This window comes from Labrus mixtus, chromosome 3 (genome assembly GCF_963584025.1).
Source record: "Labrus mixtus chromosome 3, fLabMix1.1, whole genome shotgun sequence".
NCBI classification, from domain to species: domain Eukaryota; kingdom Metazoa; phylum Chordata; class Actinopteri; order Labriformes; family Labridae; genus Labrus; species Labrus mixtus.
The window spans coordinates 31351477-31369662 of NC_083614.1; the positions used below are offsets into that span (position 1 = coordinate 31351477).

Sequence of the window (18186 nt, forward strand, 5' to 3'; positions counted from 1 at the left end):
ATATCGAGATTGATTTGTATTCTTGTGTAAACAGAGCCCACTCACAGCTCCAGTTCATTGAGTATGTAAACTGCAAATGACTCGAGGTCAGTGGTGAAGCTAAACTTTGCAACAGTGAATGTGTGTGTGTGTGTGTGTGTGTGTGTGTGTCTATCACAAAGCTTTGCAATACTCTATTTCAGATTTCTCCGACATGTTTCAATGATTGTAGGTTCATCTAGATTTGCCGTGCTTCTTGCTTTGTAAATTTTATTGTGGATTTTTTTTTGGGAACTGGAATAAACTGTAGATTTTTGCTAAGTTTTATATCATTGCTATCGTTTTAATGTGAAGAAGGTATTCCTGCAGCACATTTGAGCATGCATACTTAAAACTGTAATATATCAAAACTGTTTTCAGTAGTTCATGATGTCATGCATTTGGACTGACGCAGACAGAACACAAACATTGATTTTATTTATTTTTTCATTGTGTTTTTATGGATACTTTTAACTTCCAGGAGTCTTTCATCTTATTTTATTTTGAAAAATATATATATACAGTATATATTTCTTTTCTCTTATTTTGAGCAGAAGGAATTGTCTTTTACATTCCTAAATAAAATGTGGACTGAAGCGCAATTGTGTCCTCCTGACAAGTCTTTTTTTTCTTTTCACAGTTAAAGCCATACAGTTAAACATTAAAAAGAACTGACCATTGCTGAAGTCTTGATAACATAGTGACTGAGCGTGACTTTACACACACACACAGACACACACTACGGCTCACAGCTGCTGATGGATTCAAAACAGAAAAAACCCTCTGCTCAAACCTTTCAACATACACACAGATAAAATACACTTTTATAGTTATTCTGTTGGATTAAAAATGATACAAATAAAATGCACAGTAAAAGAAAATGCCATGTTTCACTGATTCGTCTGTTTCACTTCAAACAATTCTTACTATTTAAAGTCTTTCAAAAAAACAATCTTCAAATATGACAAGGCGCTCTTTTTTTTTTTTTTTTTTGCAATGTTATGTTTAGTATATCAACATGTGAAAGTATGTTAAAAAAAAAACACTCGAGTCAGGGAGAAACGTGAGGTGGTGCTGCCCCCAAGTGTCTCCAACAGGTACTTCTCTCTCTTAACAAGTGCTGTGTATGTAGGCAGAAAACATCAGACGCAAACAGGTCGACCCAATCGGGGAAATCTTGCCAATCTCAATCTCGAGAATCTGGAGATTGAGATTGAGATTTAACATGATGCCAAAATATTGTTTCTTAAGTGATTCACCGGCTGATTTACAGAGCATGAAAACAAAGATGATGAGAGAGCAATGATCCACAGGATTTCCTGTTCTGGTGCAGATGATGGTGTCTGTTTTTTCTTAGAATCAGGATTTTTTTTTACACAAAACCATGCTGAAGAAAAAGTTCACATTGTCGATAAATCTGTGTTGTCTGAAAATAAAAAAACATGCCTTTAGAAAGACTCTCAAACTTCAATGAGGAGGTCTTTAAATAAGGCGTCAAGTTAAAACAACAATCTAAAAAAAGAAACTCAGATGATCCTCTCAAGTGAGAAGCTTAAAACAATCAATGTTATGGTTTTTAAAAAAAAAAAAGAAATACAATATTTCTCATCAATGAAAGGAACGTTGCTCACTGACATCTGCACATCGCAGACAGAAAATCGAATTACTCCACGGCTCACTCTCTCACTCAAAGAATTCCAAACGGAGAAGAGAAAGATTCCAGACGTCAGCGTCCGTGTCGACGCCTGACCCATTTTCTTCATCCTTTTTTAAACCCTCAGGAACTTCATCTGTGATCGACCTAAAGAACAAACGCCACTTAACTTTCTCTTTGTGAGAAAGTGAGCGTCAAAGAGTTCCTCTCTCTCTTCCACCTGTCCACACACTCGTAAGGCCATTCAGAGCTCAGCACATGACAGGGCCACACAAGTTTCTTCTAACGCAGACTCTTACATCCATGAGATACATTTGGAGGTTCTTGGTAAGATTGGAGATTATTAAGCCCGGTCTAATGCTTTAACATTAGCCACCCCCCCCTCCCCTCTAATTAGGAAACATCAGTATGAAATAACAAATATGAGAGCATGAAATAAAAACATGTAAAAAAAATATATGGCAGACTTAAAGGCTTTATATGTGATTTGTTGATCCAGCAGATGTCGCCCTTGAGCACCAGCATGAAACCAAAACAACTCGCGCTGCATTGTTGTGTTAGCATGCTAATGCTAGCGATCTTTATTATGCTCGTATCTTCACACTGCATGTAAATTTACCTGAAATGAGCGTGATCTAGAAACACAGTTAAGCAGTGAGTACAGTATGTTATTCTTCTTTTCTCTAGTCCCTCAATTAAACAACTTTTATATGTGAGGGGAGGAGTCAGCCGACCGTCCCGGCGATGTAAACAAAGTGAAGATAGGACTCTGAAAACTCTGAAAACATCACAGACAGTGGGACTCGGGTGTTACACCCATTGTAGACAGTCATGACTCACAGAGTTATTTTCAGAGGAGATACTTGATTTATATTATATTTAAGTGTGAAAAATCACATATAAAGCCTTTGAACGATGGTTGATTAGAAAGAAAAGTCTCTAGAAAAGATGTGGAAGGCTGTTATGCGTGTATGAAGGAGCAGTGCTGATCCTTCACGACTGTCTCTCACAAGCAGATGCTGATCCAAGGACAGCTGTCTCCGTTCACATCTGACCCCCAAAAACAAAGTCAGCGTCACTCCCGGGAGCCACAGCTGCTGCATCTTAAAAGTCATTCTGCGGCTGGTCCTTCTGCAGCAGGTTTTTCAGCTCCTTTATCAGGCGCTCAAAGGTGATCCTCTGCTCAGGCGTTTGCTCCCAGCACTTGCGCATCAGCTCGTACACCTGATGAGCAGAACGGGTGTTAAGACTTCAGGCAGACAACATAACACGTGACAAAGAGCTAACATGTGACAGCTTCCTCAGTCTTTGTCCGTGGTAGGAAGAATCTAAAGAAGTGGTTTTGTATCTTAGTTTTAGAAAAAATATCTAATTGCAATTACTGTGACTGGTTGTGCGATTGCAATTTGATTCACCAAGTAAAACAGTTTCACATATTGTTTCTCTGAACACAACGAGCTGCTTCTGCAGGAGATGTTTTACTAAGGTGCAGCTGACGATCTCCTTTAGGTGCTCCGTGTGTTACCAGAGCCTGAAACTCTTAAGTGGGACCACAAAGTCACAGAGCAGCTGAGTTGTGCTAAGACCATAATCAAACTTTTTTTGTGTTTGTTGGTAAGAAAAAGAGAAATGCTTACCGTCTCCGGGCAGCCATCAGGACGAGGCAACCTCCTCCCATCTGCCAACAGATTCACCAAGCGGAGGACCGTCATCTGACCTTGAGTTTTACCGATCATGCCGATGAAGAGCTGCGCGGGCGAAGACAAAGACAATTCAGAATAAAAAGAAGACAAACAAACACACCGTTCAATGCTGGCTCAGATGTGACACATGATAATATAACTCCAGAGAGAGCTTTGAACACACAGCCTTTTTGATATTCGTTCAACCTGTGCGAGTTTAGATGACTCATTTCCTTCCAGTATTAGTTACAGGTCAATCAGGATAACAGTCTGATGTCAATGAACAGAGCTTCATGATAGACTAAGCTTTGAGTGTTGGCACAGGTTTTAGTTTGGACACAGCTTCTGGTGAAGTCTGTCATCTGCCACTCTGGCTGAAGACCAACACCATCTGCTACATACAAATGTCTGTGTGTGGCTGTGTGTGAATTCACTTCCTTCTTTCTGCTTCACTGTCAGCCTGGAAATGTAATGAATGTGGACTCGTTAACCAAGCTTCTCTAAAAGGGATTAGAAGGGGGTTGTCGAAAGCTCACTGACCGACATGGGGCTCTTGGACGAGTCGCAGTATGTGATGAGCTCGTACATGGTGACGCCAAAGGACCAAACGTCCGAAGCCAGGTAGAACTTGCAGAGACTCAGACACTCAGGAGCATACCTGGAAATACACACAACACAGTGACATTAGAAATCCGTGTCCATTTTGACTTCTAATGGTCGCACTAGTAAAAAAAGGACAACGCCCACTTTTTAGATAAATAAATAGGTTTTAAGTCTGCGTCTTACGCAACATATTTGACGGTATGTTTTTTTCACTTTTATTTTATTAAAGAGTCAAAACAGGCTCAAGAAATGTTGATTTTTTTTTAATATATTCACAACTTCAAGCCTTCCAACAGCTGATGCTTTACATTTTCTTTATAATAGTTAAAGCTTTACTAAATGATTAAAGTTCAACATGTTGGGAGCAACCTTGTGTTAATATCTGGTGTGACACTGACTGCTCTGTACTTGTTCTTTCTTTTTCTCTCTTTAAATTTACACTCTACTATTGTTTCATAGCCAACTACTAAATGCAGCTTGTATTTTCTTTTCTAGTTTCACTCCGATTCATTGTCATCTTGTCTACTTTTAAGAAGTAATTAAAGCAGCAAGCACGCTCACTTCCTGGCTCTTGAAAAGGAGTTTGGCTGGCTGTTTATTTATGTTATCACTTGTGAAGTACAGCACATAGAAAGAACAGTAATGTCTCCTCTTTTTATTCTGTCCTATCTGTAAAACATTTCTCTGTTAATAAGATTCCGGCTATCACGTTCAGGTTTGAGAGGGGAACATTTCAGGCTGTATCCGACTCTAATCTTCTCTCCTTCTTCCCCTCTCGACTCACCAGAAAACAGGGCTGTCGTTTTCATCCTTGACCGTGTAATAGCCCTCGTTCTCCTTGATGCTCTTGGTGAGGCCGAAATCTCCGATCTTCACCGTGCTCTCGTTCTCCACCAGCACATTTCGGGCGGCCAGGTCCCTGTGAATGTAATTTTTAGATCCCAGATAGGCCATTCCCTAAAAAATAAACAAAAGCAAGGACATTGTCTTAACCGGTTCAGAGTAATTAAAATGCAGCCAGATGCAGAAAACACGATCTCATAATCAGAAACCACATATGATACATCATGGTTCAAAAACACTCCACGCCTTCCTAAAAAGAAAACGGGGTTACCTCGCATATCTGGATGGAGTAGCTGAGCAGGGTGTTGAGGTTGGTCTTGTTCCTATTTCGGGGCAGGTAGTCCTTCAAACTGCCCAGTGGAACGTACTGCATGATCAGCTTAATGGCCTGACCCCCTACAAACAGATTTACACAGAAACACTTTTGAAAACAGCTGATCGATGTTCTTACTCAGCAAGTTTGAACCTCATGAACGATTCAATTAACAGTTATATTGGTGGAATTATTTTCCAAACATGTAAAATTGTTCTAAAATCGTTGTGTGTGTGTGTGCATGTTTGTTTGTGTGTGTATGCGTGTGTGTGTGTGTGTGTGTGTGTGTGTGTTTGTGTTTTTGTGTGTTTTGGATTTGGATTTGGAAAATCTTTATTGTCCCCGAGGGGCAATTTGTTTTACATCAGAGGTCCATACAGTCAATACATCCATAAAAAACAGCACAATGACATAAATACATACATATAAAACATAACTACCATGGATATCACCATGATGGATGTGAGTGAGATAAGGGACAAAGGACCAACAGTCCATAGTAAAAGTGCCTACAGCTTATTTAAAAACCCAACAGCTGATGGAACAAACAACCTCAGGTATCTATTTGATTTCGACCTCCTTACATAAACGAACCTCCGCCCTGTCGGCAGAAGTCTAAACTCTGCATGCAGGGGGTGCTGAGGGTCTTCCAAGATGGCCTTTGCCTTTCCAGTGGCTCTTACTTGAAAAACATGGCCGAGATCATTCAAGTCAACTCCAACTATCTTTCGGCAAAGTTTAACAGTATTTCCCAGCCTGTTTTTGTTAACGATGCTGAGGTTACCAAAACCAGCAGATCATCACAAAAGTCAAAATGGACTCAATAAAATTTGAATGAAACATATTCAGAAGAGATTTGTCAACATTAAAAATCCTTAGCTTTCTCAAGAAGAACCGTCTGTGATTGGCCTTTTTGCAGATGGCGTCAAAGTTCAGTTTTTCATCAAGGATGGTACCCAGGTATTTATACTGAGTCACTGTCTCTACAGCTGTGCTGTTAATGAGCGTCGGTGCTTTGTCAGGTGGATTTTTGCGAAAGGCGATCAGCATCTCTTTTGTTTTACAGACATTGAGATGCAGGTTGGAGTCATTGCTCCATTTTAAGAAATTGTCCAGAACAGGACCATGGCCCACCTCGTGTTCCTGCAGGAGGCTGACAATCACAGAATCATCAGCAAATTTAACTATGAACCTGCACTGGAACTCACTCTGACAGTCATTTGTGTACAGCATGAATAACAATGGTGACAAAACACATCCCTGTGGTGAACCTGTTGAACACATGGATGCTTCAGAGAAAGAGTCATTTACCCGTGTTCTTTGTGACCTCATTGTGAGGAAGTCGACAAGCCAACATATAGTGCCAAAGTCAAAGTCAGGTATTTTAGACAGCCTACGAGCAAGAATATGGGGCTGCATGCAATTAAAAGCTGATGAGAAATACACAAAGCACAAACAAGCATGTGTTTTCAGGCCCTCCAGGTGCCCAACAACAAGATCCAATAATGTCGCAGTGGCATCGTCTACCCCCTTCCTTGCTTGATAAGCAAATTGGAGTGGGTCAATTATGCTTTCGGACATGTTCAGTAAGCTCCTTTTGACAATACTTTCCAGACCTTTCATGACTATGGAGGTGAGCGCCACAGGGCGATAGTCATTCAACTTTTTGGGGTTTGTAACCTTGGCTACAGGTACTACAGTGGATTCCTTCCATAATGCAGGAACTTTTTTCTGTGATAAAGAAAGCTGGAAGATGAATGTAAAAATGCCACTCAAGAACAAGCCGCAGTTCTTAAGTAATCGGCCCGTGATGCAGTCAGGCCCATGGCTTTTTCTGACACTTGTCTGTTCGAGTGTCCTCCAGACATCCTTTTAGTCAATCTGTATTTGACTGCCCCCTGAAGTACCTCTGAACTCGGCCAGTGTGTGTGTGTGTTTTTGAGTGTGTGTGGGTGTGTTTTTGAGTGTGTGTGTGTGTGTGTTTGTTTTTGAGTGTGTGTGTGTTTTTATGTGTGTGTGTGTTTTTGTTTTTTTAAGATTTATTTTTGGGCTTTTTATGCCTTTAATGGAGAGATAGGACAGTGGATAGAGTCAGAAATCAGGGAGTGACATGCGGGAGGAGGCCACAGGTGGGATGTGAACCCGGGCCTCCATACATTTTGTGTGTGTCTGTGTGCGTGTTTTGTGTGTGTGTGTGTATGTATGTGTATATATATATATATATAAGAATTCTTCCCAGCTCACCTTCCTCCAGGCAGATGCCTTTGTATTTGACGATGTTATCGTGGTAAAGTCCTTTGAGGATGTCGATCTCACGCGACAGGTTGGTGCTCTGCTCCTCGCAGTTCTCGGGCTTCAGCGACTTCACCGCCACCAGCTCGCCTGTTCCATCTCCCCGAGGATCGTAACGACACAGCTCCACCTTACCAAAGTGGCCCTGCAAGAGGAACAGAAATGTAATCATTCACATGGATCTCCAAGGCCATGTGGGGGGGGGGGGGGGGGGGGGTCATCATTCACATTTCTAGCAACGTTTTTTTGTGTGATGCTGAAATATCCTAATATGAAATATTTCTTAAATTGTTACTTTTCTTCCAAATATTGTTTTTTTTTATTTGTCCTGTCTCGTTATATTTGGTATCAAAGCAAGTCTGTATGCCAAGCTGAGATCAGCCGAGTCCTCCCCCACCATTTATCAGCTGGTTAGAGGGACATTTGTTTATTTGGGGCTAAATAAATAAAAGTTATCTAATCTGATCGTTATGATAGAAGTCTCTACTCGTCGTATAACTTCCAATACAAAACGGACTTTAGGTAATCATAGATTCTATATAAAATATTGATGAACACCTACTCAATGAAGTACTAACACTTTACCTCTCCCAAATCTCTGACTCTCCTCAGGAACCTCTTCTCAAACACAGTCGGATCCACCTCTGGTGTTGGCTTTGGTTGAATCGATGGGTCTGAAAAATAAACAAAAACTTTACAGTTTAGAGAAGTCTTCTTTTTTTTTTTTTTCATCAAAATCACACTTGCATCACAGGAAGTCCATTGTTGTTGACAGTGTCATCGGTTATGTAACCGTTCACCTTCCCCCGTGATCAGAAGAGGTAATCTGTAATCTTCTTTTGTGAATATATTTGTAATCTTCTATGGTGGATTCTGTTTATATCTACATTTGAAGGTGATTCTATTGCAGTTTTGTCACTTTAATAAAAGAAGCTTTAGCTCCAGTGAGACTTGACTGCAGTGTCCTACTCTGACCAGCAGGTGGGAGAAGGGAGTCTTGTGTTTTTGCCATGGGGCCCGTCAGAGGGGGGAGATCAGTGAGCGTGCACCCAGTGAACTTCCTCATGAACATCACTGTTGAGTAAACAACTCTCACTCTTTAAACTGCTTACCAGGCTGCTGCTAGGTGAGAACCCAAACATGCAAAACATTCAAATTCCAACTGTCAATAACTGCCTCCATTTGTTGATTTTACCTGTACCGCTTGAGCCTGTTCTTCAGTATACACTCATCTTACTCTATTCTAAACGGTTTTTGAAGGCAGCCAAAACTACTGCAACAACATTAGATTGTATTGTACGTATTTACAACCAGCCTTACTATGAAAACAACAAGTATATAATGATATAATAGACACTGAAACACGTACTCTTTTTCTCTAGCATGTCGATATCTCGCACGATGGCCCTGAAGAAAGGTCTCTTCTTGGGATCGTAGTTCATGCACTGGGTCATCAGTTCGGCCAGCTCTTTGCAGTCCGGGGTGGCCAGTTGGCATTCTCTGTCGTAAAACCTCTCCTTCTGCTCAAGAAAAAAAAGACAACCATGTGAATGAGGAGGTGCACAGAAACATTGTGTGATCACTGATGTGAACAGGAGTAACGGCCTGTGTCCACCTGCCGTTTTTTCGCTCTTGGATGAAGCGCTTGAGTGCCGAGAATAAAAGTGCTGCACGTGCATGTTGTGTCTTTGACAACAGTGTACTGACAACTGATCCGTTTGATTTTTACTGTATGTTTTATATCTGAGATCGTGTTTCCCCCCCCTTCTCATCAGACGGAGGTTTCTTCTTTGTCTGGATGATGAGCTTTATAATAATGACGGCCCCCGCTATCACAGCTCCGACCAGACACAGAGCAAGGAGGATGAATATGGGGAATATCATCTCCTTCTCCAAATTGCTGTTAGATGAAGCCCGGTTCCAGCTGACCAATTTATTTCATGATGACTGACTGCTTAAAATCTTTATATGTGATTTTTCACACTTAAATATAATATAAATCAAGTATCTCCTCTGAAAATAACTCTGTGAGTCATGACTGTCTACAATGGGTGTAACACCCGAGTCCCACTGTCTGTGATGTTTTCAGAGTTTTCAGAGTCCTATCTTCACTTTGTTTACATCGCCCGGACGGCCGGCTGACTCCTCCCCTCACGTATAAAAGTTGTTTAATTGAGGGACTAGAGAAAAGAAGAATAACATACTGTACTCACTGCTTAACTGTGTTTCTAGATCACGCTCATTTCAGGTAAATTTACATGCAGTGTGAAGATACGAGCATAATAAAGATCGCTAGCATTAGCATGCTAACACAACAATGCAGCGCGAGTTGTTTTGGTTTCATGCTGGTGCTCAAGGGCGACATCTGCTGGATCAAAAAATCACATATAAAGCCTTTAAGAAAATAATCACATATAAAGCCTTTAAGAAAAGACGTCTGTGACTTTAATAGCGCCCTTGTGAAAAGTTGAACGATTTTCCGCTAGAAGTGCTTGAAGTAGCCGCACAAAAGAGGTGGAGAGTTTGGAAAGAAAGACACCGGGCGCTGCGCCTGTTCTTCAATGATCTCTCCTCATTGGGAATAATGGAAAAAAGAAGCTGGAATTCAGAAAAAAAAGTGCCAGGCGGACAAAGGCCCTAAGACAACGCACAACATTAAATAAAAAAATGTAGTGTAGTCATCAAATTCCCCCCAAGTCTGGAGTTTAGATGTATGAATAAATATATACAGTAATCTTTATATACAACTTCTTTGTGTTTGCCACCGACCTCTGTAAGTTTCTTGTCCTTTAGGGGGACCTCTCCATCATAGCAGATCTCCCACAGGGTGGTACCAAAGCCCCATTTATCAGCCGCCACACTCAGGGACGACGTGTTCCTCACACACTCGGGAGCGATCCATGGTATACGGTGCACACACTCTGCAGACACAAAACAGTGAAGGGAAGAAACTGAAACATCTATCAAGTATCTACAGTAATGATGTATTTCTATTTGACCATGATAGAGATAAGGGATGCTCTGAGGGATGAACCCTTTTATCTCTAAAATGGTATTAACGTGGTGTTAAAAACTGTCTTCAACACATCAAGACACTGAACTTCAAGCAAACAAAAACCTTCAACAGACAGAAACATCATAATAACTAAAAACTATGTTCCACCTATTCTGACCCTCTTCTCATCAGGCTGCATCATTCACATTACTATTAGCATTTGTTTGGGATGCTGAAATATCCTAACATGAAATTTCTCTTAAATTGTTACTTTCCTTCCAAATATTGTTTTTTTCATTTGATGTTTCTTTCTCTTTATATTTGTTATCAAAGCAAGTCTGTATGCCAAGCTGAGATCAGCCGAGTCCTCCCCCACCATTTATCAGCTGGTTAGAGGGACATTTGTTTATTTGGGGCTAAATAAATTTTAAAAAACAATTTATTTTACTCCAGATTTCACAGAAGAAGAGTAGTTCATCAAACAACTTACCTATAGAAATGTAAAGAAATTACAGTAGGGAAGAAATATGACCATTAAGATCAAATCCTATAAACTCTGTGAATTGGCTAAACACTTTTTGAGAGTGATAGTTAATACATGTCCTCAACGATTTCAGGTAACATGCTCTGGCCGTGTACTAACACCAGGAAACAAGTCAAATCGGTAAAGCTCTGAATCTAAAAGCCTCGGCATTGGCTGCCTGAAATATATTACTCTGACTGGAAGCCAACTGATTGGCTGACCTCCACGTTCAGCTTTTTTTTGGGCTTGGAAATCCATAACATGAAATCAGCGGTTAGTAAGTGGATGCAGCTCAGGCTGGAACACAAGAGGATTGGAGGAGTTAAGAGGGGAGAAAGGGCTGAATTAAGCGGGAGGGGGGGATAATGGAGACGTAAGCAGGGAAGGAAACAATTTAGTGCAAGAGTAGGATCAGTGATGAATGGACTTGAGGGTTTTTAGTAAAGTGATGATTGGAGATTGCTGGGAAAAACAGAAGAGCGCGTCCCAGTGGGTTACCCAGCACTTTACCCACTATGCATTCAATCAAATCTATACACAGGACATCGATGTGTAACTGGAAGACTGATTATTCTGCAAAGAGCTGGAGACAGAAAAATGTTAAGAGTTCTGGGAACAGAGAGCGAGGGAGGAGCATCCCCAGGGGGCGTGTGTTGATGGATCCTTGCACAGAAAACATTTCCAGTCCGTCCTGTGGGTTTGCCAGTCTGTTCGTACAGCCGCATTACGTTATATCACACAACTCGTCGCTCCAACAGACAAACAGAAACAAGAGGCAGCCATTTTAGGGGAACTGTGCAATATGAGAAATGTCCTTGTGCTTGTCCTATCTGTCCTGACCTCAGATCTGGATTTTTTTAAATCCCAAATCACAGTGTGAGAAGGGAGTGTGTCCAGGAAAATGAGTATTGATTAGCTGAAGTATGTGATTTCTATTTCTGTAAACCTCTGCTTGGCCGTGAACAGAGTTTTTGTGGGTTTTTTTTCCTGCATTTTGTGGGAAGAAATGATGGTAAAGAGCTGATCATTTTTAAGTGTGCAAGCCCAAATGTTGACGGCACAGACATCGAAGAGATAACAGCGTAGAGTTTGTTTATTTGATACTCTCCACCTGTTTGTAATGCTTCCTATTGCCTAAGCATAATGCCCTTCTGTTTATAGATTATTTTCTCTTTATGCCTTTGCTAACAGGTTTAGAATGGCAAAACATCAACGTAATGTTGCAAGAGAAAATTAGAAATACTAGAAGTAACTATATATCCATGAGTACAGGCTAACGTTACTTATAAGTTTCTTTGCACAGTTTGTTTATGTATCCTGTAGTATAATAAACACAGTACCCTCTGCGTCTAAAGCAGACTGCAGGTTTGACAAGAATACTATATTTTGGCTTTAGAGATTTGATTTGTTTTTATACATAGTGGTTGAAAGTACAATTAAACATAACTTTTTTACCAACTCAAGGTCCAGATAAATGACGCCTCAATACACATTAGTTTGGCCAATAATCGTTGTTAAATTTCCCCCGGCTCCTCCGCAGGTGCTGCTAATGAAGGTTACAGAGACAGAGCCACCACACCCCCCCCCTCAGGTGTGTCATCAGTACTGACCCTGCTTCTCCTCCTACCAACCACGCCTACCGCTAAAAAGACACTGAAGTGAATCCTCCTAACGCATTATCATGTGTCAATCGTGTCATTTTGGCTTTAAGTCTCAACCTGGCAGGCCAACGTCAGCATGCGCGTGAGTCTGGGTTTCTCTGTTCTCATAATAGTTTCAGTTATTTACAGCTGACTGGTAAAGAAAGTGGAAGTTGTGCAATCTTAAATTTTCATTATAGCTGTTTTCCAAGCATTTTGGTTTCAGTTTTACCAACTCTGAGTGAGATGTGTGTGTGTGTGTGTGTGTGTGTGTGTGTGTATTTGTTTTGTACTCACCCTCTCTTGTGAGCACTGTGATTGGTATTCCTGGGTCGCTGAGTTTGATGAAGGGCCCTCCCTCATCGGTGCCCAGACCGTCTCTTGCCAGCAGGATGTTTTTAGAACACACAAAGCCATGGACCAGCTTTTTATCCTCCTGCAAACACACGCAGAATAAAAAAGTTTAAGGGCACATATAAAAGATTATTTCTGACGTAATTGATATGAAGTGCTGTAACTCATCCTGTTAATGCACACAGGACTTACATGGAAACAAACCATAGGATTGTAAATGTGTATTTATGTATATGCGTGTGTGTGTGTTTTTTTACCAAGTAGCTGAGAGCTGATGCCAGCTGCTTGGCCACCTGGAACTTCCACGGTGTGCTCAGAGGGCTCGTCTGTCGCCTCATGAACAAGTCCAGTGGTCCCAGCTGGACGAACTCCTCAACCATGATATCTGTTTCCACAATTGGAGACATGATGTGTCAAAAATGTAAGCAGCAACAAACTCTCGTATAAAACGTACACACCCAGGCACAGAACTTACTCTCTTGGTGGCGAACACAGACCCCATACAGCAGCACTATGTGTTTGTAGGAAACTTGTCGCATCATACTGGCTGTTTCAAAGAAGGCCTGTCAAGAGAGACAAAAAAAGAAGATTGAATAAATAGATCATATCAGGAAGTGTTTTATTAACTGTTACTTCTTACTAATAGAAGTAAACATAGTCGTCATATGAACAGTGTGTGAGCTTCTCTTACCAATGATATGTCCCTGTGTCCAGAACCCAGCACCTTTAGGACCACCTTGACTTCCTGGAAGGATGAGTAGCCAACATCATCTTCCTCGTCCTCGCTCTTTACCCTCAAAGTGCCCGAGTAGATGTTGGTTCTTGTGCCCAGGCCGAGGTGCTCCTCCTAAGTAAACAGTGCAGAGAAAACACAGAATTACATAAAAGAGTACAACCAGGATCCCTTACTAACGCTACTGCAAGAAAAGGCTCTGTGCAGCCAGACTGAAAACTTTTTTTTTAAAATATGCCAAAAGATAGATAGAAGATAGAAGATAATAATGAAAAGATTTTTGCATCCAGGGGAACTTTGTGCAATATCTTTATTTTGAAAGTTCCACTAGTACACTTTAAGTGAATTACACTGTGTACTTCTGAGTATGTCTAACCACGACAGTTACCAGTAAAAAAACAAAACATCTGACAACTGGTTTACAAATGAGTTAAGTATTTGTGTGATCCCTGTTTTACGCAAAGGCTGAAAAATGTGCCAGACAAATGATACATCTCCATCTTCCTCTACTAAGCCAAACTTGAGACTGCTGAAGGTGCATTTTTATTCAGTGACTTTTATGAGCACACCATCAGGGTATTCAAAGTGCAAAGTATTTGCTGTGATTGTCATTTGGAATTCACATTTGCACTATAACCCCAATTGTAAGTTTGCCAAAAAGAACAGTTTTTAAGTCTATAAAGTCACATATGCCTTTTCTCTCATTTAGTAGAACTGTAAAAGAGGAAACAGAAGTTGGAAATCTATTTCTGGATGCATGTTAAAGTATGTTGAAAGGAGGGATATGAGTCAAAAAACAGTTATTTACATACTGTTATATTTTCTGACAGAGAACTAGCTTGTTAATGCAAAGACCCATGACTATGCAAAACGTAAGGTGTTTGCATGCTGACCAAAACTGCAGTGTGTTTTTGAGCCTGTTCTTTGTAGTTATCATGTGTATCAAACTTTATGACAGGTGTTTGCTTATTTTCTGTCAACACCTCTGACATGACATGCAGCACAGAAGAAGCTTATTAAATAGATTCACATCAACGTTTTCTATAAGTGTTTGCAGATAACCTTGAGTCGCATTATCAGGCCTGCATCGTCACATACTAAACAACGAGGAAGGCAAATATTAAGATGAAGCTGTGTACCTGTTCGATCTCCTCCTTAAGAATGCGGTGGAAGCTGAGCTGGCTCTCCTGTACGGGCGTCTGAGGGACTGGTGCTCTCTCTTTAGTGACCACCAGCAGGTTGGACACCTCTGCAACACAAACAAAAACAAGCTGATGTTTTTGTATGAAATGTCTATTGTCGTTTCTTTTTATAATAATAATAATAATAGCTTTATTTATATAGCACCTTCAAAAACAAATGTTTACAAAGTGCTGTGACAGACAAATCAAATACAGCAACACGACAACAGAACAGAGATCAATAGAGAGGGCAAAATTGTAAAAATGCAAATAACAGGAATAAGATTCAACAGGCAGGTGTGGAGAGGCAGTTCAATACAATGAAGGAAAATTAGTTTAAAATCAACCAGGAGAGAACAAAATTTAAATCGAGGGAGAGTGGGACGACATCACATCACAGGTTGTAAACACAGAATGAAGATAAAAAGAAGGGATAAACAAGAGATTGGTTAAATGAACAAAGCGTCAGAGAGCTGAAGAGTTAAACGATAAAAGGAGTCGGAATTTAAAAAGACTAAGAGCAGTAAAATTAATACAGGAAGGGAAACATTTAAAGGCTAAAACATTTTTAAGTGCTGGACATTTTAAAAAGTTTGTTTGAGATTTGTCTCTGTCAAAATCAAGCTGCAGTGACCTGCTATTTTCTTGTGTTAGGTAACAGAGAAGTGTTTTGTTTTCAAGGTGATGTTATTGTTACACTGTCAAAGCTTGAGATGGTTGTCTGCATCTCTGCATTCACTCAACGATGAAATTTAACGACAATAGAAGCAACAATTCAATTTGCAGCGAAGGCAAACTTGGAAGAAATGTCCTCTGCAGATTGCAAGTGTGCTACAAACATAGAGAGGCGCACACAGCATATAGAAGGTAGTACGCTGGATATTGGACATGAAAGCAACACTGTGTTTACATGTGGTGAAAACGAGCTCTCAACAATTACGTCAATGTGGCAATGATGTGAAGAGCTCTTCAGGTTGGCTTACCATACTGATTCAGTTGATTTTTTTGTGTGAATACAGCGCTGTGAGTGGGAGGATAAAGTGAAAACATGTGTGTGGGCGTCTGATGTTGTGACAGAACTAGCGCGGTGTGGTTTAAGGGAGGAAAAAGGTATCTGCACTCCATCCGCAGCATCACCCTACATGTACTGCCAAACAGTATTAAAAGGCACTGTTCCACAACATGCAATCTGTGTTTCTTACACCCACACCTACCGTCAAATATAACTTTTTTTTTTTTTTTTTTAAAGTGCACCCCCTTTGTCATAACTTGACCTAATCCAGGCCTGACCTCTTTCAATTATTCTGTAAGTGTCCCCGAAGTTAAAGACAATGCATACACCAAAAAAAAACAACCTACAAAGTTAAAATCAATTGTTTTATATTCACAGGATGTGGGCATATCGGTATGTATTTGCAGAAGCAAGGATGTTGAATAATTCATTACAGATATTCTAACAGAGACAACAGCACAGCTCTTCAGTCCTTAATCTTCCCTCTGAAGCAGACATAGCCTGAATACCTAACCCAGAACAGTTGTGCCTTGTGATAACAATCACATACAACCACAACCACCACCACCAACAAAAAAAAAAAACAGAAAAAAAAAATCCGCTCAACACATCCATGCACACTCAGCTCCACCTTTCCCTGAGTGAGGCATACATAAGAGTTGCTAGTTGGTCTCCGGAAACCCACATTTACAACTCTCTTCCTCTCCGACACCTTTTAAACAGACTCACACAGACACACACATTGTTCATGCTAGCTTTCTCAATCTCCCCGGTTTTGTTATCCCTATGGTGTCCACACATCTCTCACAATGATGTCCCTTCACAGTCTCCTGTCCTTTTATATTGTTTACATGCTTCCTTTGCATTTTTTCATGATGCCTTTTGTGCCTTTTGTCAAGTGATTTTATGCCCTGTTGCTGAAATTTGCTATATAAAAAAAAGTTTGCCTTTCTTTGCCAAACATATCTTCTTTGACATGCTTTGGGATACTTTACCTGTGTCACTTCAGATAGCCTTAAATGTTATTTCTTGTTTTAGGTATTTATTGGCCATTTCCACCTTAGATAGGACAGCCGAAGAGAGACAGGAAATGTTGGAGGCAGAGAGTGAGGGATGACATGCAGCACATGGCCGGGGGCCGGGTTCTAACCTAAGGCCTGTGCTACGAGGATCACCATCTCTGTACAAAGGGTGTGCGTCAGACCCACTAGGCTACTGGCGCCCCTTAAATGTTATTTCAATTTGTTGCAAAAAAAAAACAAAACAAGATGGAAGCTGGTGTAAAATATACCATTTTCAAATATTCTTCTCTCTAAAGTAGATCTTAGTGAGCGAGCAGTGCTTAAAGACTTGATTTCCTTGAAGTGAACAGCCTATTCATGAAAAAAATTGAAGTCACTCTGTGTTTCTATTTATTAGTTTTGTTTTTTTAAGGGGGCAGATACCAAATTAGACGACCATGTCTCTTAATCTGTTGTGGGATTAGACTAACCTCTAGGTTGTGGAGGGCAGCACCGCAGCAGCTCGAACTGGAGGTTATCGGTGCGAAGGCTTTGGCCCTCCAGGTGCTCCAGCAGCTCTGTGAGAGTGGACCTAAAAGTCTCAGTGCCGTACAAGCGGAAACCGTCCGAGGCTACTTCGACCTGGAAGTTCTTGTACTGACGCACAGAACGAGACTCTCTCAGGTCAATCTGGAAGAAAAAAAGAGAGTTTTTTTAGCCCGAATGTGACCAACGTGGAGGGACGTAAAGCTGAAAGAGCGATCAAATAAGCAAGAGAAGAGAAGTGAAGGGGGCACATTTTAGATGAGAAGGAAAATAAAGGGGCTGTATGATAGCCTAGCCGTTATATCGAACACCCCCTAACTTTTTGGCTTTCCCAGAGATAATATTTAATCTGAGTCAGTTTTTCCCTACAAGTTTTTCCTAAAATAAGACGTGTTCTCTACCTCTGTGCAGACCACTGTGATGATGATGTACTGGTAGTCTGTGCAGCTCCAGCGCAGGATGTAGGTGCCCTCCTCGTTGCCATCCTGGCGCAGCTTGTGGATGGCATACTCCGTACTGGGGAGAAGAAAAACCCAATAAATAGGCAAAGCAGTGGGGTGTCAACAGGGACGTATGGGAGTATGTTTTGGTTTTCATACTGCGTGCCGTTCATTGTAGGAAACAGTGTCTACCTTTGGTTTTGAAATATTTTTTTCCCCTGTGCATCAAGGGAACGTTTTTGTTCTTAATTTGTGCTGTGATTGATCAGTTTGAGCACAGTTTTGTTTCTTGTTAATCATTTAAAAAATGACAGCTACATAAGGATAGCAAATACAGAATGACAAAAAGACAGATA

General features: G+C 40.8%; 1 protein-coding gene across 1 annotated transcript in view; it reads right to left on the reverse strand.

The window, feature by feature from the left end:
* Positions 1-436: 436 nt before the first annotated feature.
* Positions 437-18186, reverse strand: part of jak1 (Janus kinase 1) — a 38166-nt gene continuing 20416 nt past the window's right edge. The window contains exons 10-25 of the mRNA XM_061034958.1: positions 17792-17906; positions 17336-17534; positions 14790-14899; positions 13609-13764; positions 13393-13480; positions 13175-13302; positions 12861-12999; positions 10175-10326; positions 8775-8925; positions 7991-8079; positions 7358-7550; positions 5072-5196; positions 4742-4914; positions 3895-4012; positions 3310-3420; positions 437-2896 (exon numbers count right to left, since the gene is read on the reverse strand). Coding sequence (XP_060890941.1) covers positions 2777-2896; positions 3310-3420; positions 3895-4012; positions 4742-4914; positions 5072-5196; positions 7358-7550; positions 7991-8079; positions 8775-8925; positions 10175-10326; positions 12861-12999; positions 13175-13302; positions 13393-13480; positions 13609-13764; positions 14790-14899; positions 17336-17534; positions 17792-17906 — 2167 coding nt within the window. The 3' untranslated portion in view covers positions 437-2776. The remainder of the gene's footprint in view (positions 2897-3309; positions 3421-3894; positions 4013-4741; positions 4915-5071; positions 5197-7357; positions 7551-7990; positions 8080-8774; positions 8926-10174; positions 10327-12860; positions 13000-13174; positions 13303-13392; positions 13481-13608; positions 13765-14789; positions 14900-17335; positions 17535-17791; positions 17907-18186) is intronic.